General features: G+C 36.4%; 1 protein-coding gene across 1 annotated transcript; it reads left to right on the top strand.

Annotated features, from left to right (window-relative positions):
* The first annotated feature begins 19,583 nt into the window (after positions 1-19,583).
* LOC113283402 (cystathionine beta-lyase, chloroplastic-like) lies at positions 19,584-24,391 on the top strand. Its single transcript, XM_026532638.1, has 14 exons — positions 19,584-19,781; positions 20,028-20,264; positions 20,364-20,520; positions 20,605-20,720; positions 21,004-21,074; positions 21,204-21,295; positions 21,390-21,477; positions 21,560-21,671; positions 22,523-22,619; positions 22,714-22,795; positions 23,234-23,351; positions 23,437-23,544; positions 23,830-23,932; positions 24,071-24,391. Exons 2-14 carry the CDS (start codon positions 20,205-20,207, stop codon positions 24,244-24,246), a joined length of 1,380 nt encoding a protein of 459 aa, XP_026388423.1. The 5' UTR covers positions 19,584-19,781; positions 20,028-20,204; the 3' UTR covers positions 24,247-24,391.
* The last annotated feature ends 789 nt before the right edge of the window (positions 24,392-25,180 follow it).

Here is a 25,180-nt window from a genome sequence, read left to right as displayed (position 1 = left end):
AAACATGGAGGATAATGAGATCATCAGTTAACTAATCAACTAATCATATGAGCATGTCAAGTATACACTTTTTAGAGGAGTGTGCAACTCGGTCCTATGGGTGGTAAGCATCTTGTTTTGGGGTTTAATTAATTTTAAAATCTAGTCCATAAAAATAGACCTTGTGTTGTGTGAACAAGTCTTGTATGGTGTGGCCCACCATTTTCACTCGAGCAAAATCCTGAGAATTCTGGACAGTATCCACCTCATTTGACCATTCGAATTTACTTAACCATGAAGTTTTTTAATTTTACAAAGCACATGTACTTATCTTGTTTTAATTGACTCAAGGTTAGAGGCTATAAATAAACGGTTTTTTAGGGACCATCTTTTTTTTGAAGAGATCATTGTTTTATTTTGGGCAAGACATTAGAAATAAATCTTGGTCACCTCTTATCTAAATATTTATGTTAATAACAAAATTACCCTCCTGATTATTTTTGTGTAAGGGTTAGTTGGTGTGATTAATCATTGATTAAGGTTAAATTAATAGAAGATCTTTATTTTAAAAAAAGTAGAATTATTGACTGATTAAACTAGTAGAAGAAGAAGAAGATGAAGATTTTTTTTTTAGATTGGTGAATATGGAGAAAAACATCCTTTTGAAACTTAGTTAATGTTGTTATAAATGGCCTAAATATCTTCAAAATGAAAATCGTAAGAAAAATTTCAACTAGGTCAATATAGTTCGGTTATATTATATGAAGAACATGTAACCGAACTTTCTGCAAAAGTAGTTCGGTTAATAAATTCAAAATACACAGGTAGCCAAACTCGCTTTTAATGGAGGTTTTGATGAGTTCGGTTAACAGGTTCCGGGACAGGTAACCGAACTTTTATTCCAGAGCATACAGAGTAATGTTCGGTTTCCAACATTAATTTTCGAATGAACCGAACTCAATATTAGAGTGAAGTTCGGTTAGAAAACTTTTTTTTTGCGAACTAACCGAACTCAACATATTAATTTTCAGAGAAGGGTTCGGTTAGCAATTTTTTTTTTGCGAACCAACCGAACTCAACATATTGATTTTCAGAGAAGGGTTCGGTTAGCATTTTTTTTTTTGCGAACCAGCCGAACTTAACATTTGCTATTCGAAGTCAAGTGTTCGGTTAAAGGAAAAAAAATTCCAATTTACCTAACCAACTGAACACAATATATTGGTTTTCAATGAGAAGTTCGGTTAAAACTATTTTTTGTGCCGAGTTCGGTTACAAAAAATTAAATTCGTGATAACCGAAGTGTTTTTCGTGTTCTTGGTTTCAGAATGTTCGGTTACAAAACTAGTTTTTTTTAAAACTATTCCTAACCGAACATGCCACTTTAACTTCCATTTAAACCATATTGTGATGATTTCTACTCAATTTTCCCAATCAAAAAACAAATTTGAAAAATTGATAGGTTTTTCAATCGAACGAGGAACGTCGAGGAAAGGAGAAGAAGAAGGGAATATTATTTTTTTTTCAAAACTAAAAAATTTCGATTCCCCTCCTGTTTTTATTTTTGATTTTGGTTAATAAATTCATTTAGATTAGATGTATACGATTATATTTATATAGTTATTAGGCTAGTTTTAATTTAAATTAAAGTAAAGAATAAATATGTATTTACCTAACTTTAGGACACCCCTTATAAATATAAAGAGGTTGACCTAATAAGACCATGGTCCCCAAATAAACCATGGTCCCTAAAAAATGGTTCCTATAAATAGCCGAGTGGCCCCTCCCACTTTGTAATGTAACAGAACTTGAGAAGAAGTAATAAAACTCCTTTCACCCCATTTCTCTTTTCTCATTTCTAAGTTAGTGGTTCGTCCATGCAGTACTATGTATACAGTACTTTAAGCCAAGATAGTTAATTAAATGTTCACATTTAAGCCAAATTAATTAACTAGTGATTACATAACATGTTATCAGCACGAATCGCTCGATAACTACAGTGTGTTCGTTTTATCGATTAAAGGAGATGTAGCGGGAGCAACATCTATAATCGGTGGAGATTATTATTTTTCGTTTCCTAATTCTTTATGTTTTATATTTATTAAATATGATCATAACTTTGTACTTACCTATATTATTTTTGTTGTGGTCGGGATAGCATAACGGATTAAAGTTTCGATTTCTACAGTTAAATTGAACTTTTTCCTAATTAAGGCGCATATATATATATCAACGTGATATATATTTTACTTTGTAATTGTTGGTAAGTATGGGATGGTGTATTCGTAACTCTGTGAATTTTGTCAATTTTCTTTATCATTTTATTATGGTACTAACGGTTTTAATACCGGTAAAGCGAGAAATTAACGCATCCCTGAAGGATAGCGTAAATTTGATTTTCCCAGCTTTGATAATCTCCAGAAATTTTGAAATAGTTCCACCACAAGATGGAACATCGTGTGGCATAATATGGGTGAAAAATGTGTGCTCCACTAGCCCGTTGGTCCCAGAAGTGACCCGTTACAAAAGTGCTAGCCGTTCCTATCTGCGGTCCATGAAGTGACCAACTAGGCGATTTTTCCATAAACATTTTATCCATTTGCGCACTTGTAAACTTATATTTCGTTGACCCTGAAGGTGACGAAGTTGGAGATTTATTGATATAGTATTAGTACCATATGTATTTTGATGTTTATCTTTTGTTTTAAGTTTTATTTATTTTCTTTACTTATTTTTATAAGTAATGGATTTCAGAAGCAATCCATGAGATGTTGTCGATTCCAGAAGAAGTCCAACATATATTTTGTGCCTTCCTGTAATAATCCAAAATTCATGGGTTCCAGCAGGAATCCATAAAATAGACTCCGTAAGTGGTCTATCGAAATAGTTGGATTCCAGGAATTAGCCACGAATTTTTGGGTTCCCGAAGCAGTTCATGGTTACGTAATGATTTTGTTAATTAATTATTAATGTTTGGCTCTCGTCTATCTGTGATAACGGATATGGATTCCTGAAGTAATCTATCCATTTTAAATAGACGATAGAGATACCTGTCTCAGAAACCGGAACAATAAACACGATTTTTCGAACCACTAATAATTTTATAACCTTGAAGAGGTTTGATTTTTGGAAATGTAAAACATCATTTCAGTTTCGAATAATATGATAGACGGCTCCGGAAGAGCGTGTATCATTTCGATGGTATAACATTCATCATTATTAACGTCTTATATTATTCCGGATTCCTGAAGAATCTGTTGAGTTTTTGAGAATATTTGGCGTTTCCACCTTGAAATGATAAATGAGCATTTTTATGGAGTATTTTGTTTCTTCGTTTGTTTTTGTGCCAGAAGCACGTTTAGAGAATCTTGAGGCTCTCTCTTTTATGGGGTGTGCCATATAAAAATTCTATCAGTACGGTGTTATTAGCCAAAAGTTTAACGACCTCGATATTTCATGCTCAGGAATGGTCGATATGGCCACCAAAGTTCTACCAAGATGAGTAGACAATTTAAAATGCTCATAGACATCCTTTACAGAACCTGAAGATTCCGTCAAATAACGATGTAAATCGTGTTGTTTTTCCTATGAGACATTTGGATCTTTAACTGGAATTAACAATAACCTTACGATAACCAGCTGAATCACCAACATTCTAGCAAAAAGGATTTATGGTGGCATTTTGTAGGGCTATTTTCCTACATTGTGGACAATCAATACTTCAGTGTATTAATAGACGCATCTTTTAGATAGTCTCTTGTTTATATTGACACACAATGATGGATTTATCGAACTATTCGTGTAAATCATGAGGTTTCCTATCCATTTTGGACTTTCTAAGTAGGTCCATTATTCCAGTGGTAAATTGATAGGCTTTTGATGCTTTGCCTTCAGTTGGTAGTATATCGAGCACATAGTTAGCACATGTGCGCATTCGACGTGGTCTAGTTGAGTTCTTTGCTTAAGCATCTTTAGTTTATTGCTCGACCAACTATTTACCATCAATTATGTCTTGCGAAGCAACCTTACTATTTACGTGTTTGGTACATAGTGTCACCTAGCTATATATATTGGTTACGATCCATAAGACATTTAAAACCATGTGCTGGTAATGTCTTATTGAAGATGAGACTGTATTCCCGCCGTTAGGGGGAGGAAGCAAGCCGTCAAAAAGGAACGGCGTGAAATGTCTCATCTATTGTCGAGCATGTAGCTTTTTTCGGGTACTTTTTGTGTAGTTAAATTAATACCCCCCCACCCCCACCCACCCCATCCCACACACACAAAAAAAAAAGGTTCTCCCGCCTTAACCAGGGGGAGAAAGACTGCCATCTGAAGATAACACGTATTATGTCGACAAATTTAAGGGATTTCCTTTGAAGTCATGGATATGACAGGCATCACCTAAAGGTTGCAGTGAGAGATGTCGACAATCAAATAGGTTATCTGATTAAGTTTTTATCCTGATAAAAGAAAATATGGCGGTCACTAGAATTGGCATGAAACATCTCATTTATTTTCTCACACCAATATATTGGATGTAATTGAGGTGTTGGAGATTACTTGTGATTAAAACAAATAACTGCAGAAGCTCTGGGAAAATATTGATGGTCACTTGCTTGAGGATGCAGATACAGGAAGTTGTCTCATCAGGTTAAATCATGCATCTCACAATGACCAAGTCGTGTGTTAAGACACACTTGAGGACTGAATGAATGCCTCATATATGCCTCACAAAAGAGAATCCAATCGCTTTTATAACTTGTAGTGCTCTTGAAGAAACTACAGATAGTTCTCATGGAGACTATCGGAATATGATCCACATTCTCTAAGTTTATACATCATTAAAAATAAGAAGATGATAATGCCCCTGAAGTGGCGCTGGTACCAGTCTCTGAAAATTTTGTTGAGTATGCATGTATTAGAGAACTGTGTGGGATCTATATAATTGTCGATTATCTATTTACAATAGTAGTTGTGTACCCCTCTGCAGAGGAACATCGACACTGTGATTGGTAGGCATATAATTTGATCCCTCAATTATGAGGCATGAATGTTACAGGTTGGTGTTTGAGATGATGCGCAAAGAGAGTAATATAATGCTCAAGGTGCGATTTATAGGGTTTCTTGCTGACCCCAGGATTGGTTCTTTAAAACTAAAAATATTCTCCTATGTAGATGCATTTTAGCGTGGTAGTCCCTGAAGGGCTCATATTGCATCTTGTTATGACTAGTAATTGAATCCTTGAAGGATTCAAGTTTCTGACTCAAGAAGCCACCTGACTTTGTGAACTACGTCAGGCTTGAAATTAGGTCATAATCACTAATTCGAAAAGGGGAAGTTTGTTAACAATCCTTGTATGTGTTTTATGTTATTAATTTAAGGTTCAAATCCGGATGAAGTAATGATATCATCTTTGGCTTCTAGAAAAGCCCTTAATAGCGCTAAAATCCACGCTTAAACTGAATTGTGAAATCTCGATGAGATTGAAATATTTCTCGGCCTGAAGTTGGAGAACATACTAGCGTAAAATTTGTCTATGCACTAGAGTATCCAGTTTTGTTACTTGTGATGCTTGTTGTACTGCTAATTAACACTTTTAATATGGGATCCTTTAGAATGGAACATGATCGATCTGTCTGTTACGTACGTAGATATATTACTTTATGGTCCAGAAGTACCATGTAAGAATATAATGCATGCATTATCTTGTTGTTGCTCTAACTTTTGTTTTGCATGTTACACTTTTAGAGGCTGAAATTGATTCTACGGTATTTATGAGTTTACAAAAGGCCTTTCATTGTTATGCCTGAAGTTAAAGCGAAAAAACTAAATTTGGTGTGCAATGATGGAGGATTTAAATGCTAAGTGTACATTAATAGTGGTGCACTCGATGCAAGACCTGCAGTCAATCCTTCATAAACTGCAAATGGTAAAGCAGTTTTCTGAAGGCTATATATATTTGCACTACCAATCGCTTTAAGAAGTCATGCTTCAGGGGAGTAAACTCGTAGAATCATAGACTGGACTTAAACGCTATGTACTCTTTTTCCTTCACTAAGGTTTTGTACCAATGGGTTTTCTTTGTCAAGGTTTTAACGAGGCAACATATGCGTGTCCAACACCATTATCGGGCGACGCCCGTTGTACTCTTTTCCTCTGGTCTGGTTTTGTACCACGGGGTTTTCCAGAAGAGGTTTTTAACAAGGCAACATCTTCATTGGCGTCAAAATTATTATGAGTTTTAGACACTCAGGTTTTGTCCCAAGTGGTTTTTCTGGCGCAGGCGTTTAGATTTTGTCCCAAGTGGTTTTCTTAACGCAATTTTAAATGGAAGAAGTATTTCCTGACGCTCATATTTTTGTCCCAAGTGGTTTTTCCTAGCGCATTTTTGTCAAAGAAAATACTTCATGATGGCGACCACCCTCACTTTAAGCTCAGGTTTTTCCTAAATGGTTTTCCTGACAGAGTTTTGACAGTGAGAGAATTTGTGGATGAGACCACTATTATTTCAGAAGCTTCACGTATTCGGGTATTGTCCCAAGCTATGTTCCTGGCACAACGAAGGAGGGAGAAAGTTTTGGAGACCCACGCCGTTTTAAAGCTACCAGTATTGTACTCTTTTTCCTTCAACCAGTTTGTTTGCATTCCAATTTTTTTGGCAAGATTTTAATGAGGCAATGTTCTTAAAATGGTGGTCCAAGGGAGTGTTGTGTGAAAAAGTCTTGTATGGTGTGTCCCACCATTTTCACTCGAACAAAATACAAAGAATTCTAGACAGTATCCACCTCCTTTGACCATTCAATGATAAGATCATTTGAATTTACTTAACCATGAAGTTTTTATAAATTACAAGGCATAAATAGCCGAGTGGTCCCTCCCACTTTGTAATGATAAGACCATTTGAATTTACTTAACCATGAATTTACTTAACCATGAATTTACTTATCTTGTTTTAACCGACTCAAGGTTAGAGGCTATAAATAGCCGAGTGGTCCCTCCCACTTTGTAATGTAACAAAACATGAGAAGAAGTGATAAAACTCCTTTTACCCCATTTCTCCTTTCTCATTTTTAAATTAGTGGTTCGTCCATGCAGTACTATACAGTACTTTAAACCAAGATAGTTAATTAAATGTTCACATTTAAACCAAGTTAATTAACCTCGCGTTTTTAGGGGCCACTCAAAAGGATTTAGAGGCCAATAATAAAACAAAAAAGGTCATCCAAAAGGAAAATGTAGCCAGCTCTTATCTCGCGTAATTCTAATGGCGAAATTACCCTTATATATTCGGAGGATATGATAACATTGTTATCCTCCGATTGTAATCGGAAGCCAAAATATTATCCAGACTCCTGATTGTAGTCGGTGCAGTATTAAAATGATTTCTGTTTCATTTTTTCCATTTATTTTTCATTTTTGAGTTGTTAGAGTTATAGAGAAGAATGTGAAGGAAAAAAGGGAAAACCCATCTTATCACTACAAAAATGGATGGATATGAAGAAGAAGGTGAGAATCATGGCGAAGAACAAAATGTTGAGGGTTCACGACCGTTTAGAGAAGACGATTTGGGGTATATGTTGAATGATCCAAACTTTTGTGGAGAGGAAAACCTAGACGACGCTTTCATGGAAGAAAATGGAGAATCGCCTGATATTGAAACACAAGTATTGTGTTAAGAAACTCAAATACTCGATTTTCATGTGTTTGTGTGCTTTTGTAAACAAGAAAAACCGATTATTGCATGCATTGAATGCCATGAACTACCCAGATTCGGTAGATAATTTCTCGAATAAACTTACGAATATAACACACTGAGTACCAAATATGTATATTCGGTAGTTCCAAGATAGTAGTTTACTGTCGAATATGAGAAAAAACCCCAAACTGGTTTTCCAAAAAAATCTACATTCGGTAGTTATGTAGAGTTATTTACCCCCGAATGGCCCCAAGAACGAATTCCTCAAAAATTTTCAAAACTCAGTATTCTTATCCTTTACAATCGGTAATAGTTTAACATTATTTGACTGCCGAATATAACAGTGACCTCAAAATAAAATTTCCGAAAACTTGAAAATCGGATGTTTATCGATTAAAGTTATCTCCCGGTTATTTATATTCGGCTGTTTTACTATATATTTTAGCTTCCGATTATATCATTTTTTTGCACTCAGTAAATTGTGTACATTCATTTGCATAAATCGGGTGTTTTGGATAACCGATAGGATTCCGAATATAGTATATTCGGCAGTTTGACTTATTTAATAACCTCCGATTATTGTATAATAATTTGTTTCTTTCATATGCAGGCCATTAAAGAGTTTGTTGATAATTTCTGTTTGAGGCCCGACACTTCCCTATACTATGCAAACAATTTGGTATACTCATTACTACTTTTTTTCCAAAATTTATATGTTAAATGGTTATGCTTATTAGATTTGTTTTGTTTTATGCACGTTTAGACATTTGGAAGTAAGAAGGAGGCAAAGGAATGGCTTATGAACAAGGCAAAAGATAACATGTGCGTGGTAGTTCAAAATAATCATGTTAGTGACACTCGATTTGAAATGATTTGCGAGCGAGGTGGGACGCGAAAGAGTCACGAGGGAAAGAAAAGTAAGTACGTACGGAAGACGAATAGGAAATACCGAAGCAATACCAAGAAGATAGGATGCCCATTTAAGATTGTCTTCTATAAGCCCGATGGTATTAAAGGTAAAGAGTATAAAATGTATAAAGTTGATAACGGTTGTCACAACCATGATGATCCGTTGGATTTAATTGGACATGTAATGGTTGCCAAGTTAAAACCACATCAAATGCAGACGGTGAGGTCTATGCGGATCCAAAAAGCGAGTGCGATCTTAAGTAAAATAAAGGCGGAAGACCCCGACAACTTGTCTTCTTTGTCTACAATTAAGTCGGCCCTAGCTACGATCAAAAGGACTGAATGGGATGGTAGAACGGTCATGCAACAATCGGAGTGGTTAGCGGAGTTACACGGCTACACCTTGAGAAGGGAAGAAAAGGATGGTATAGTGGTTCGTATTTTCTTGGCACATACCGAAATGATCCAATTGTCTCAATGCTTTCATAAAATTTTCTTGATAGATGCTACTTATAAGACAAACAAGTATAACATGCCGTTGTTGAACATTGCTTGCCATACTTCGGACAAAAACACGTTTACGATTGCATGGGGTTTAATGGATCATGAGAACAATGTGAGTTTCATTTGGATGTTGGAGACGTTGAGGTCCATTTATAACGATGATAATTTTCCAAGGGTTATTGTAACGGATAACGATCAAGCCTTAATGCATGCAATAGCGGTAGTGTTTCCGGAAGCCCAAAACTTGCAATGTACGTGGCACATTCAATGCAATCTCAAAACCAATTGCCATCATCATTTCCAAGCTAAAAGACCAAAGAAGGGTACCAAGAGGTCAAAGGAAGAGGATGAGCGCATTAGTAAATTAACCGTGGAAGAACGTAAGGAAGAGGATAGGATATTTGAAGAAAAGTGGAAGGAGGATGGAATTATTTGGAAAATTTTCATGAAAGCATGGGACAAAATCGTTTGGTCGATGACCGAGGAAATTTACGAATGTAACTTGAAGAAATTTGAGGATGAATACGGCACGGACTACCCAAAACCGGTTGAGTATTGGAAAAAACAATGGTTAACGATTAAGGAGAGGTTTGTGTTTGCATGGACATATGAATATCGTAACTTCAAGAACGAGGCGACAAGCATTGCGGAGGGGTCTCATGGTCGACTAAAGAAAATACTAATTGGTAGTCAAAATGGAGTTGTGTCGATCCAAGAAGCAATCCATGAATTCACCAATCGTGATCTCGTAAAGATTAGGAAATGTATGCAATTTAGTGTACACCAATTCCCGATGGAACATATTAAGGAAAAATTGCTTCTAAGGGGAGTTGTTCATAAAGTTTCAAGATGGGCAATAAATCGCATGATGAAACAATTGAAGTTATATAAAACTTATGATGACGAGAATACGGTTTGTGTTTGCAAGGATATGATAGGTATTGGACTCCCGTGTCGTCATAAGTTGGGTAGGTATGTTGAAGTGATTGACATCGATGATATTCACCCATTTTGGAAGCAATTAAATTTCGGAGTTGGGTAGGTATGTTGAAGTGATTGACATCGATGATATTCACCCATTTTGGAAGCAATTAAATTTCACTCCGAACACCCCGGTAGTTGATGGTCCGTCTTTCTTTGAGTCGGAATTGTGTGCACGAATAGACGAGCGTTACGCTACATCAAACGGCACCAAGAAGCAAATATTGATGCATAATTTGGAGGAAGCCCTTCACCCTTCTTTAAGGGAGGTTGATGAACCTATTAAGAAAAAGAAAACCGGTAGGCCGAACACCGAAGTGTCGAGGACCATCCAAAGAAAAGAGTTGAAGGAGTATTTGTCTAATAAAAGAATATTGTCTAGGCACGAGCGTTCGGAAGCCGAATTTGAAGATGATCCGGAGCCTAAGAAAAGAGGTCGGCCAAAGATCTCTACAGAGCCTTCTCAAGTAAGTCAACCCAATGTTGTCGAATAAGTTGTTGAGCAAATGAACGCCTCGCAACAAACCCAATCAATGGAATTTCTTACTATAAAAGAGGACAAAGGTACTCTTCGTTGCCCTAGAGATCTTAATGGAAGATCAAATCGATCCACATATACAATATACAAAGAGTATTTGGAACAACTCCCTCCACTTATCATTCCATTTTTTTTGTCGACCGACGAGGTTGATGGGGATGGAAATTGTGGGTTTCACGTTGCTACGGAACAAATGGGTTACTTTAGAGAGGAGGATATCGAAGATGTCACCCAATGCCAATATTTAAGAAATAAGATGGCGGTACAACTAGTGAAGGACAAGGGTTTTTATATGGAGATGATGAGGCGAGGAGATAGATACGACAAAGAACAAGAGTTCAAAGACTTAGTTGCGCGTGTGAAGTGCCGAAAGGGATTGAAGACAATCAGATCCAAGTATTGGATGAGAATGCCTAAATTTGGATATCTCCTAGCGGACGTTTTGAATTGCGTGGTACATTTCTTTGTTCCTCCTATGTATGGACTTAGCATGACGTTTTCACCCACAAGAACGTCTTGCGACGAGTCGGCTAAAGATAGAAGAATCGTCATGGCATTTGTGAATGAAATGCATTTTATCGGTTTAAGAGTAAAGAAAGATTGTCCGTTACCTCCATTGAGTAAGTGGCACGATTACTTCCCGATGAAACATTGCAAGGATTGGGTGAAACAATATAAGTCCAACATGGTTGATTGGGATCGCGTTATGGACCACAACTTTCCCGATGAGTTACTCGAATTGATCCCCTCGGATGATGACGATGTTTGATCTTTTTTTTCGAACATGTAATTTGTACAAGTTTTTTGGAAACTTTTTTGTGAAGATATATGATTTAATCGGTCGCAAATAATACAATGTTGTCTCCCGAATGTAGGAATCGGGCTCTTTGATACACGTTTTGATTACGAATATTAATCAGTAATCGCAACAACAGTATTATGACACTTCAATCCGATTAATCATATTCGGGAATTCCATATTTTATCAAACCGCCGATTAATATTAAAAATTTGAATTTACAGCACTCAAACATCACATGTTATTCTTTTTCCCAGTCCGAGATGCAACAATCAATGCGGCTTCGAAATGTAGAAACGACTCTCCTCTCCACTTGGAATAAGCATCTTGTGCCGCAAACCTGTCGTCTCTGTGCCTAGCAAGAATACGGTTGTACTCGGTGCACAATTTTATAACATGGTGCACCCTTGAAGAAACATGGGATGGTTCATAATTGTGGCGTGGCTTCTTGTACTTACCAACAAAAGGACCCAATGAAACGTTAATCCAAAATATACGATCGTCCTGCTGTTCTTTGGGTAGATCTTTCACAATGTAATAATTTTTTATCCATTCGGTCTCTTCCTCAACTTGTTTTAATCTTTCTCTATGATGGAATTGTTCTTCACCTCGCTTCTTAGACTTGATTTCCTCTTCCTCCTCCTTCGTTGCCACTAACGATGGTTTAATTTTTTTGGGTTGTTTGTTCCTTTTTTGTATTTCTTCTTCCATTGCTACAATTGATGTAGTTGTTCGCTTGCATCTTCGAAGTATGTTGTCGATTGATGATGGACTTGCCATTGAAAATGTTTTTCATTCTGATTTTTTACTCAATAATAACTGAGAGGGGTTACCCTCCTTATATAGATTAGAGTTCCAACGGCTCTAATTTTTGAAAATATGGCCGTTGAGGTTTCTGAAAATATGGCCTCTGAGGTTTCGTACCAATGATGCACTAAAATCGGTTGCTAACGATACACGTATTCCCTCCGAATAAAACATTCGGAGGATAATTTTTTTTGTAAAGTTCCGAATGAACGATGGCCCAAAAATCAGAATTTGGGAAAAACTGATACTTTTCAAATTTTGAACTTCAAATAATCGGAAGTTAACTCAGTTACGAGAACTTCCGAATATGGGGTGTCTAACCTTCTATATTGGCCCTTGGAACCACCTAGAGCCATGGCATGGTTTGTTTTGAACTTGTAATATTCGGAGGATAATTTTTTTTGTAAAGTTCAGAATGAACGATGGCCCAAAAATCAGAATTTGGGAAAAACTGATACTTTTCAAATTTTGAACTTCAAATAATCGGAAGTTAACTCAGTTACCAGAACTTCCGAATATGGGGTGTCTAACCTTCTATATTGGCCCTTGGAACCACCTAGAGCCATGGCATGGTTTGTTTTGAACTTGTAATATTCGGAGGATAATTTTTCTTGTAAAGTTCTGAATGAACGATGGCCCAAAAATCAGAATTTGGGAAAAACTGATACTTTTCAAATTTTGAACTTCAAATAATCGGAAGTTAACTCAGTTACCAGAACTTCCGAATATGGAGTGTCTAACCTTCTATATTGTCCCTTGGAACCACCTAGAGTCATGGCATGGTTTGTTTTGAACTTGTAATATTCGGAGGATAATTTTTTTTGTAAAGTTCCGAATGAACGATGGCCCAAAAATCAGAATTTGGGAAAAATTGATACTTTTTAAATTTTGAACTTCAAATAATCGGAAGGTAACTCAGTTACCAGAACTTCCGAATATGGGATGTCTAACCTTCTATATTGGCCCTTGGAACCACCTAGAGCCATGACATGGTTTGTTTTGAACTTGTAATATTCGGAGGATAATTTTTTTTGTAAAGTTCAGAATGGACGATGGCCCAAAAATCAGAATTTGGGAAAAACTGATACTTTTCAAATTTTGAACTTCAAATAATCGGAAGGTAACTCAGTTACCAGAACTTCCGAATATGGGGTGTCTAACCTTCTATATTGGCCCTTGGAACCACCTAGAGCCATGGCATGGTTTGTTTTGAACTTGTAATATTCGGAGGATAATTTTTTTTGTAAGGTTCCGAATGAACGATGGCCCAAAAATCAGAATTTGGGAAAAACTGATACTTTTCAAATTTTGAACTTCAAATAATCGGAAGGTAACTCAGTTACCAGAACTTCCGAATATGGGGTGTCTAACCTTCTATATTGGCCCTTGGAACCACCTAGAGCCATGGCATGGTTTGTTTTGAACTTGTAATATTCAGAGGATAATTGTTTTTGTAAAGCTCCGAATGAACGATGGCCCAAAAATCAGAATTTGGGAAAAAATGATACTTTTCAAATTTTGAACTTCAAATAATCGGAAGGTAACTCAGTTACCAGAACTTCCGAATATGGGGTGTCTAACCTTCTATATTGGCCCTTGGAACCACCTAGAGCCATGGCATGGTTTGTTTTGAACTTGTAATATTCGGAGGATAATTGTTTTTGTAAAGCTCCGAATGAACGATGGCCCAAAAATCAGAATTTGGGAAAAACTGATACTTTTCAAATTTTGAACTTCAAATAATCGGAAGGTAACTCAGTTACCAGAACTTCCGAATATGGGGTGTCTAACCTTCTATATTGGCCCTTGGAACCACCTAGAGCCATGGCATGGTTTGTTTTGAACTTGTAATATTCGGAGGATAATTTTTTTTTGTAAAGTTCACAATGAACGATGGCCCAAAAATCAGAATTTGGGAAAAACTGATACTTTTCAAATTTTGAACTTCAAATAATCGGAAGGTAACTCAGTTACCAGAACTTCCGAATATGGGGTGTCTAACCTTCTATATTGGCCCTTGGAACCACCTAGAGCCATGACATGGTTTGTTTTGAACTTGTAATATTTAGAGGATAATTTTTTTTGTAAAGTTCCGAATGAACGATGGCCCAAAAATCAGAATTTGGGAAAAACTGATACTTTTCAAATTTTGAACTTCAAATAATCGGAAGGTAACTCAGTTACCAGAACTTCCGAATATGGGGTGTCTAACCTTCTATATTGGCCCTTGGAACCACCTAGAGCCATGGCATGGTTTGTTTTGAACTTGTAATATTCGGAGGATAATTTTTTTTGTAAATTTCCGAATGAACGATGGCCCAAAAATCAGAATTTTGGAAAAACTGATACTTTTCAAATTTTGAACTTCAAATAATCGGAAGTTAACTCAGTTACCAGAACTTCCGAATATGGGGTGTCTAACCTTCTATATTGGCCCTTGGAACCACCTAGAGCCATGGCATGGTTTGTTTTGAACTTGTAATATTCGGAGGATAATTTTTTTTGTAAAGTTCCGAATGAACGATGGCCCAAAAATCAGAATTTGGGAAAAACTGATACTTTTCAAATTTTGAACTTCAAATAATCGGAAGTTAACTCAGTTACCAGAACTTCCGAATATGGGGTGTCTAACCTTCTATATTGGCCCTTGGAACCACCTAGAGCCATGGCATGGTTTGTTTTGAACTTGTAATATTCGGAGGATAATTTTTTTTATAATATTTGTTTTGGCTTTTTGGGTACCACTTGGTTGTCCTTCTTCTTTTACTCTTGGCACTGGATCAACTGGTTCAATTTCATGGTGGGGTGTAACTTGTGGAGCAGTTGGTTCTGCACTTTGTTGAGCGGCTTGTTCAACACTTGGTTGCACCCCTTGTTCACTGCCTTGTTGTTCTACACTTTGTTCAGCACTTGGTTGCACTCCTTGTTGACTGCTTTGTTCTTGTAAGCTTTGTTGAGCACTTGAATTATCTTTGGCGCTCCTTTCCCTCCTAGCACTAGCTTCCACTTTCTTCCTCCTTTCTCGACTTTGTCTAAACAACAAAGAAAGGAACAATATTTACAAACTATACAATCGGAAGACAAAGTATGGAAATATAACCCGAATGAACACATTCGGAAGTAAAAAGGCACATACTGTTCCCGAATACAAAACAATCGAAATATAACTAAACATGTTTACAACCGAATATGCATCAATTGGAGTTCAGAAGCTGTAAATTTTTCATCCTACACAATCGGAAGACAAAGTGCACATCTATAACCCGAATGTATAAATTCGGAAGTAAGAAGACACATATTTTTTCCGAATGAAAAACAATCGGAATATAACTAAACATGTTTACAACCGAATATTCATCAACTGGAGTTCAGAAACTCTAAAATTTTATCCTACACAATCGGAGGTATAAAACATTATATTATCTTCCGAATAAATACTGGCCCCAAAATGGGATTTTTCCTATATCAGAAATTTTGAGATTTTTTCAATATATACATTCGGTAGTGAGTGTTCTTCCGAATACTCTGTGTCTACTTAAATATATTCGGTAGCCAAAAAATTCATTAAACTACCGATTATTAGCAGTTTGTATCCACAAAGATATGGCCACAAATTCGGCAGATAATCATCAAATCTTTCTCCCGAATACTGTCGATGTTCTTGAGAAATGAAGAACACGACTACATTCGGAAGTAAATGAGCATGAATATCGTCCGAATCTGGATAAATAACCGAAAACCCTAGAAATTTTTTTTCTCGATTCGACGAATTAAAGCGAAATAAACACCAAAAATGATAAATTCTTACCTAATTAGGGCCATTTGAAGTTGACGAAGTGTTTGACTATCGGAATCGCCACCACCGACTACATTGCCGGGTACTTGTTCTTCGCGTTCTTCTTCATTTGCAGCAAGAATTTCTTTATTTCTTGCTAAAATCCCAATCTTTGGATCGATACCCCGAGCAACATTTTTGGTTCTAGGTCTGTGGGTTTCATTTCCCTTATCCATTGTTTTATAAACGAATCGACGATGTTTTTATTTTACGATTCGCGGCGATGTTTCGGTTGAACGAGGAAAGTTTTTTTTCTTCCACAATCGGAAGATATGAAACTGGAAGAAGAAGAGTTGAAATGAGTAGAATTTTTTTTGATTTGGTTTTTATACGATTTTACCAAAAGGGCATTTATGTAACTTCAATATCATATAGGGTACCCCTTAACTAGAGTCTTTGGATGAGTATAAATTGATGGTCCCTAAATCCTTTTGAATGGCCCCTAAAAACACGAGGTTAGTTAACTAGTGATTACATAACACCTTCAAATTTATTTCACTCAAAATTTGAAAAGTAGATGATAAAAAAAAAGAAGATAAAATATACACTTAAGAACATTTATAGAGGATTCTCTGTCACTATCCCTATTATGTAGTTTTATTTTCTTAAAAAATTGCGATACAAAATTCATATCATGATGATCTCTATCTCTATCTTCATAAGTTCATATCATGTCAAGCAGTATAAGAATGGCTGCAACAACTTATTTTGGTGCTCCTGCTAACGTAATTTATGTCATAGCCCCCTCCCCCAACCCCCCTCCCGACTGGCTCATTTAGCTTTGTTCCTCATTTTTTCTCCATTTCCTACCTAATAAAGTATAGGATATATCTAACCTTAATTGGCCTGTGACTTGTGTTGGTTCCACCAATGAGCCCACGGTGATTACTCTAGTAGGTCATTAAATATCAACTTTATACTTTAACAGATGAAAACATATATAAAAAATATGAAACCTATTATTGGGGCAGTAGGGGGTCTGGGTTTTTGGGGGTTTAAAATCATAATTATAACCAACACCTGGATACGGGGGGATTTAATCTAGGTAAAATATCAAGACTCCCACGGCTAAGTTGAATATATTACCTTATTATCCAATTTAATCTATTAAAAAAATCTATTATCCTTTTCTTTTCTTCTCCTTCATCAATCATGAACTTTTTTTTTTTTTTTGACGGATCAATAATTAAGAAATTGAAACAACTAAACGATCTTATAATCTTCCATCCATAACTTTTATTACGTAAGAATCGACAAACCCGTTAATATTTTTTGATTACTTAAATATGTTAAAATGGTCAAAATATGATTCAGTTTTAGTTTCAGGAAATACTTATAGTCAGGAATTCATCTTTTCCGAGAAGCCGATATTTTCTTCATTTACGGCTGAGAAATGGTGAATTCCTAGACGTAGTAATATTTACGGCTAGGAGTTCATCATTTCCTAGCCGTAAGTTGACCAAAAATTCAGAATGAATATTTGAAGTATGTTTTATACCCAATCTCAATATTTGAAGTAAGTATATGTATCACTATACAACCGAATTCAAATAGATATAAATTCATATTCGATTTGAGAATGGGTATGGTTGTAAAATGATATGGTTATAATTTATTTCAAAATGAGTAACACTTTTTACTCGATTTCAAGAGGAGTAAAAGGTTATACTCGATTTAAGATCCTGTACGAAGTGATACTAAGAAATTCTTAGCTCTATTCATTTTATGAGTACTAGTATGTACTCAACCTTAAAATAAGTTCAATTATATACAAATTTTTCATATAGCATAAAGGCTCATTGCGGCTGGAATAGTGCTGAATATTTAATCGTAAAAAAAAAGGTTACGGCTGGGAAATGTTGAATATGTAGCCGTAAAGCAGGTATACGGCTGAGAAATGTTAAAATCCAAGCCATAAATATATGTTTACAATTAGGATTTCATAGGCTATGCACTTCCGATTATCATAAAAAATGAAAAAAAAACAGAGGTTGTGTTGCAGCAAGGTTTTCCCAGCCGTAATTTATCATATGGTTGGGAAACCCAGCCGTAATTTATTCTGAAAATTCAAAAAAAATATTTTCGGCTGAGAGTTCTTTATTTCCCACCGTAAAGTATTGATTTCGGTTGGACCGACAACATATCCCAACCGTAACCCCTAGAAAATCTTTTTATGATTTTTAACGGATTTGAATCAATCAAAACTGTTACGGGGACATATTTATAAGGTACTCTTGACTATTTTTTAGAATATATTTCATCACTTTCTTCAAAAAAAATTCTAAAAATATCATCAAAATCCTCTTCTCCATCCGACAAATCCAAAAAAGAAGAAAAACAATAGTTTTGATTTTCAAAAATTTAATCTAATGATTAGTATAATCCTTCACTAATTTTAATTAATTTAGTTAATCAACTTAATTAACATTAATTTAATTAAGGATACATTAGGTATTATTGAAAATAGGTGGATAAAGGGTTCTCTGGATTGCTGTTTCATGACCCTATACGCACCCTCCCAGAACCCAGCCGTTTAAAGCTCCAATAATAGGATTCAAAAATATACTTGGTGGGAGCTTTATCAACCTTCTCATAAAATAAATAAACTGATAAGTACTGGTTAACAAGAGGGAAAATAAAACTAATTTACTTGAATGATGAAATGAGTCTGCAAATGGACACTGAATCGAGGACCCAAGAGAATCACATCTTGTGTATCACATCAGTATTAAGGGAAGACATGGTGCAGTAGGGACGTAGTGCATTAATAACATTGATAAAATCAAATATAAAGAGGAGGAGCAGGAGGGGCATGGTAATGGCGGAAGACATTTGAACTTGGTGAACGGATTGAATACTGTTTTTCTGGTACTCGACCCAGCAACTTCCTTGAGATATTAGTATACATCTTATCGTCTATTTGAGCTGCAAAAGTAAAAAATGAACATGAATAATCAAAAATACGAAAATAATCAAAAATGGGTAACTTTTTTTCTCTCCAGGCTATTGAGATTGGGTTTTCAAAGGGACACAAAAACTACTATTCATAGCATCTTAACATATTAAACTATAGATTTGGTGAAGTGATTATTGTTAGAATACCTGAATCGACTATCGTTACGAGTTTGAAAATAACGAGGAGACAGAGGATGAAGAAGACGGTTGGTTGGGCTTTGGTTCTGGTTAAGGACTCCATTGCTTTAGCAGATGATGAATTATTGAGATTTTTGGAACAGATAACGCTTTCATTTTTGAATTAATAAGTCAAACAAAGGGGATCATTTTGGAATTATCCGCTACAAGCCAGTTGTCTGCTATAAGTCAGCGCTTCGGATGCTGCAACGGGTGCTTTCATGTAGGGGCTTCATGGACTTATTGGTCGTAACACTTTATGCCGCCATACTGATTGGTTTGGGTTGGAACTTGGACTCATCACTTATGCTCTCAAGCTCAGTTCGCAAAGAGAGACTGGGGTACAACTCACCAGTGTCACCACTACAAAAGACGGTAGGTCCAAATCGGTGTAACTCGTAGCTGTCTGGAAACAAATTAGTTAAAATTAAAAAATAGACAGGGGCCTAGGGTTTTCAGAAATAATACTACTCCCAAATTTAGTAGGTGGTAGTGAATCGAAAACCTTCCTCATTTGGGGGTAGAAGATCATAAAGGAAGGAAGCTCGGGTCTTCTTCGCTTTGGAACTTGCAGAATCGTATCATTCATATCCACAGCAGGTACATCTCTCCTTCTTTCTCTCTTTATTGTCTTCTTCTATTGATGCTATTTTGTATCTTGCTATGCTGGGGTAACTAAAAACCATCAAGGGTTTTGATTAAAACTCATCAGTGATTGCCAAGTTTACATCTTTATTAACATTTCTCACAAATTTCAGTTACCATCTATTCACAAAGCTGATTTAAAGTCTCTTCACATATCCTCAAACTTACAATATAATGCTTACATTACAAAATTTGATGTAGTTAGAGGACACTGGAGTGGTATCCAACTTCTGGTGCTATCCAATTAGCCTGCCTAGCTACAATTTATCAAAGAATTGTTTAAGAGCTGAAAAGGGGCTTCTCCAATTCCGGTGAAACTGTATTTATGTGATGCTTGAAGAGAAACAATAGATTTCTCCTGCATTTCAACTTCTATCAATGGTTACTTCCACTTTCAACCCTTCATTCTGCTCTCTTTCTTCTAACCTCAATCACCAGGTAGAACTTTGCTCTCGCTATTTCTTATCATAACATGAATTGACAAGATTTCCGTCCTCTGTTTCTTATCTTGATTTTTTTCATTTAAATGCCTTTTAGGGCTTGTCACGTGGAGTTCATTTGGGGAGGTTTGCATTGAGCAGGAAGGTGTCTCCACCAGTTTTACCAAAGAAATTTGAATTGCGTTGCTCTATAGAAAGAGATATGGATGTTAGACCATCTGTTTTGGTAGATGATATCCCTGAAAGCTTAAATGGTTAGTTCAGTTTTAATTCTACACTTGGGTGTTCGAGGAGTTCATTTTTATTTGCTCATCATGTTAGTTGTTGGTTGACTGCAGGAATGGAGTCGACTAAGGAACCAAGTGTTTCCACAATTTTATTGAACTTTGAGAACCATTTTGATCCCTATGGTGCCTCCAGTACACCTCTTTATCAAACGGCTACCTTTAAGCAGGTAAGGACTCAAACAGACACTCACACTCTGGAAATTATTTACATCTTGTAAAGGAAGTACATTTTCAGTTCCATAATGGTGCACTGTTGTTCATGTGCATATATCAACGAGTTATGTCTTATTAGATTCATGTATAAACATTTCGGAGTTCCATTCATTAGAATGATAGGTAGTATAACTGCGTCCATGGTATTCGTGTCTATGTGTATCTCATCTGGTGTATCAATATCAAATCATATAATTTTGTATTCTACTGCTTTTGTCTATTCACGTTACAATACAGCCTTCTGGAACAGAAAATGGCCTTTATGACTATACTAGAAGTGGAAATCCTACTCGAGACGTACTGGAAAGGTGTGATTAGTTATTTCTTTGTCAATTTCGAGTCACGACTATGAATATGTTGAACTTTGAATTGCTGATTTTTTCTTGACAATTCACAAGGCTACTTTTATAACTTTTTTTGTGTTTGTACATGATCAGGCTTCTAGCCAAGCTTGATAGGGCAGATCGTGCATTTTGCTTTACAACTGGAATGGCGGCTTTGGCTACTGTGACCCATCTTGTTGGAACTGGTTTTTACCCAAACATTCCAATTGTCTAGTTCGGTAATAGTTTGCATTTGCCACGTCCAAGTATATAGTGATCGAGGAAATCTTTCACATACAGGTCAGGAAATCGTTGCCGGAGATGACATATACGGTGGTTCAGATCGGTTGCTTTCACATGTACTTCCAGGAAAAGGAGTAGTTGTGAAGTTAGTTCACTTTCTCTTCTTGTGTTTTTTACTAGTGTCGAATATATAACGAAGTTTTGAGAATGCTAGTTTCAATGTGCAGGCGTGTTAATATGTCTGATCTGAATGAGGTTGCTTCTTCTATTGGTCCCTTGACAAAGCTAGTGTGGTTGGAAAGTCCAACTAACCCTCGCCTTCAGATCTGTGATATACGTGTAAGAAATTTGAAAATTTCTGTTATCAAATAGTGTCATACTAGTTTTATGAAATGTTATGACTAAGAAGAGTAATATTGCTGATTCTTACAATTTACCTCGCGTGTTTTGATTTATTTTGCAAGCTGTTGTTTTGTTGATGCTTCCTCTTTTGTCTTTTTATTCCTTTATCAAGCCTGTTTGCTGCTTTAACACCACCATTTGGTAGGGCCAATGCTACTTAACTGCATGGACTTCCTCTCACTCCAGGACCTAACTGAATCTAGTTTAAATTAAACTCATGATACTTTTAGACATGGCTTTGGGAACGGGAGGATGAGTAGTCAACAGGTTAAAAAAATGACAAAAGGGACAGAAGCTACAATCCAAAGACCAATTATCTAGAGGTACGACTTGTGCCTAGGATGTCATGTATAGGTCCCTGGTAAAGGGAAGGATAACCATAATGCTCAACACGTTTACGAAAACTTAACAGAACTCACTAAGTTGCCTAGTTTCCCTTCAGATTTCACCGAATAAGAGCGAATTTACCAGTTCTTTTCATGAGAATGATTCTGCGTTTCATCGGAGCCAATTTACCAGTTCCACTTATGTAACATTGCAAACTTGAATGAGATCGGGAGGTTTAGTTATCTTGCTTAAAGAGGAGGGATATCTTGCACAATGTCTAATTGCATCATATCTGAGGACAAAGTGGGAATGACATACCTGTTCCAGAGATGTCTTTTCTTTTTTTTGATCGATTTCCTGAAAATGTCTTGTTATAACTGGAAGAAAAAAAAAAGAGTGAATGTTATTGTTTTTTCTACTCAAAAATAGCTTCCTTTCATATTGTTTATTTTCATTTTCAGAAAATTGCTGAGATTGCTCATGATAATGGTGCTCTTGTGCTGGTGGATAACAGTATAATGTCTCCTGTATTGTCACAACCATTGGATCTTGGAGCAGGTAATTGCATGTATATCCGGCTGCAATATTACAAGTTTAACAATGTTAATGAAGTTTCAGTTAGGCTCCTACTAATTAATTTTCATCGTTGCAGACATTGTAATGCACTCAGCTACCAAATTTATATCTGGGCATGCAGACGTCATGGCAGGAGTCCTTGCTGTCAAGGGAGAAAGGTGTGCAGCTTCCACAATAAGCTTTTGACTGCATGTATCGAATCTAGAAATGAGGTTTTATTGGGTGAATTTTTCGCATCCATATCTTTTGCTTTCTTTGATTGACGACATATAGCATTTAAAAATAAAATAAATACATACAAGATCCATCTTTTGTATCTTTTCTTGCAAATAATTTGTCGTCAATCTGGATTATTAGGCACTTAAGTTATAACTAATTTATTGACTAGACACTGTGTCACTATTGAATAAGTTGTAGATGTCCAAGTGAAATCTCATGATTATAGAACTTACGCTTAAGTGTCTTATCAAAACTATCCTCGCTTATTCTCTTCTGGTTATAGTTTCTAGTGACTATTATACATTTGTGGCTACGCGCTTTACATATTTCATGGCTAAAGTACTGAACTGCATGTTTACTGTGGTTTGCCATTCCAGCTTGGCGAAGCAAATAGCCTTCTTACAAAATGCAGAGGGAGCTGCATTAGCTCCGTTCGACTGTTGGATTTGCTTGCGGGGCATTAAAACCATGTCTTTACGTGTTGAGAGGCAGCAGGTGCGTAATTAGTCAGCTGATGTTTGTTTTCAGTTTAAGTTTCTGATATGTGCTGTAATTGGAGAGTGCCATCATATTTTCCCAGGAGAATGCCCAAAAGATTGCTGAATATCTGTTTTCAAATTCTCGAGTGAAGAAAGTTAACTACGCTGGTCTTCCTGGCCATCCTGGAAGCTCTTTGCACTATTCTCAGGTACTCCTGTAACTTTCATGTTTTGCCAGTCAAATGTTTAGCTTCTGACGTCGCAGAGCGATCTGTAAATCTTTTGCTTTCCCGATTAGTGATAGACACTACCATTCAGTTATGTGAAGTCTACTTTTTATTATCTTATATAATGACAGAATTTAGCACGCTGATAAAGATATGTATAATGAAAGCGGGCTTGATGAGATTTGATATCATAAGCTTCACCTAGTGTTTGTTACATTTTACTATGAAAGTTAAAAAACTCCTGTTTTCTTTGTGCTCCACCATCAGGCAAAGGGAGCTGGTTCTGTGCTGAGCTTTTTGACGGGATCCGTAGCACTCTCAAAACACATTGTGGAAGCAACCAAGTACTTCAACATTACCGTCAGTTTTGGTAATCATCCTTCCTGCTTCAAAATATATAAGTGACAGGAAACAGTAATTACTATTCTTTTGAAGTTAAGCATGACTGATAGATCCAGAATGTGTATGGTTGATTTAAAATTTCCTTTTTTCCCACTCTGTTATGCAGGAAGTGTGAAGTCACTTATAAGCATGCCCTGCTTCATGTCCCATGCAAGCATACCCGCTGCAGTTCGTGAATCGAGGGGTTTGACAGAAGATCTTGTGCGTATATCTGTAGGAATTGAGGACGTTAATGATTTGATTGCAGATTTGGATTATGCAATAAGAACAGGACCTGTTTAAGGTGCTTGAGTTGCACATATCTGTTTCTATGTACCACCTCTCTTCATTGTGAAACCTTGTAATAAAACAATTCTTCTTGTGTTATTACCGACTCTCTTTAACTTATATTCGAATACAACAATGAGTATTTGTATGGATTCACCAAGCTAGAATTGTCAGTATAATACAAGTTAAAGAAATGAAAAGAAAAGATGGACGAGAAGAGAACGTGATTTTCTTCTTGCAAATGAAAACGTACAGACCTACCTATATGATTGCATGATCTGTCAAATGACACGAGTGTGTCTTCATGCCACCAACACGAGTGAGGTTGATCACCGTCATGAGATATTTCCTCCGTCGACACTGCGTCAGCAAAATCACTAGGGACAAAACCTAAACGCCTGCGCCAGAAAATCCACTTGGGACAAAACCTGGGCGCTTCAAAATCGTAATAATGCCTACGTTAATGAGCATGTTGCCTCGTTAAAAACCTCGTTTGGAAAACCACATGGGACAAAATCATACCAACGGAAAAGAGTACAACGGACGTCGCCCAATAATGATGCTAGACATGCATATGATGCCTATTTAAAACCTTGACAAGGAAAACTCCTTGGGACAAAATCTTGGCTAAGGAAAAAGAGTACACTGCATCCAAGTCCAGCGAAAGATTCTACGAGTTTACTCCCCCTGAAGCATGATTTTCTTAAAGCGGTTGGTGGTGCAAATATTAAACAGTTTTTACAAAACTGTTTTACCATTCACGGTTTATGGAGGATTGACTGCCAGGTTTTGTACAGGATGCACAATCGCCATTGTACACTTTGCATTTAACTCCTTCGTTGCATTGCACTCCGGTTACAGTTTTCCTCTTTAACTTCAAGCATAACAGTAAAAAGTCTTTCGTAAACTCATTTTTACCGTTGAATCAATTTTATTCTTTAGAATTGTA

The sequence above is a fragment of the Papaver somniferum genome, chromosome 5, assembly GCF_003573695.1.
Source record: "Papaver somniferum cultivar HN1 chromosome 5, ASM357369v1, whole genome shotgun sequence".
Classification (NCBI taxonomy): Eukaryota; Viridiplantae; Streptophyta; class Magnoliopsida; order Ranunculales; family Papaveraceae; genus Papaver; species Papaver somniferum.
The sequence above is the reverse complement of the archived record's forward strand: the minus strand, read 5'-3'. Positions and strand labels throughout refer to the sequence as shown.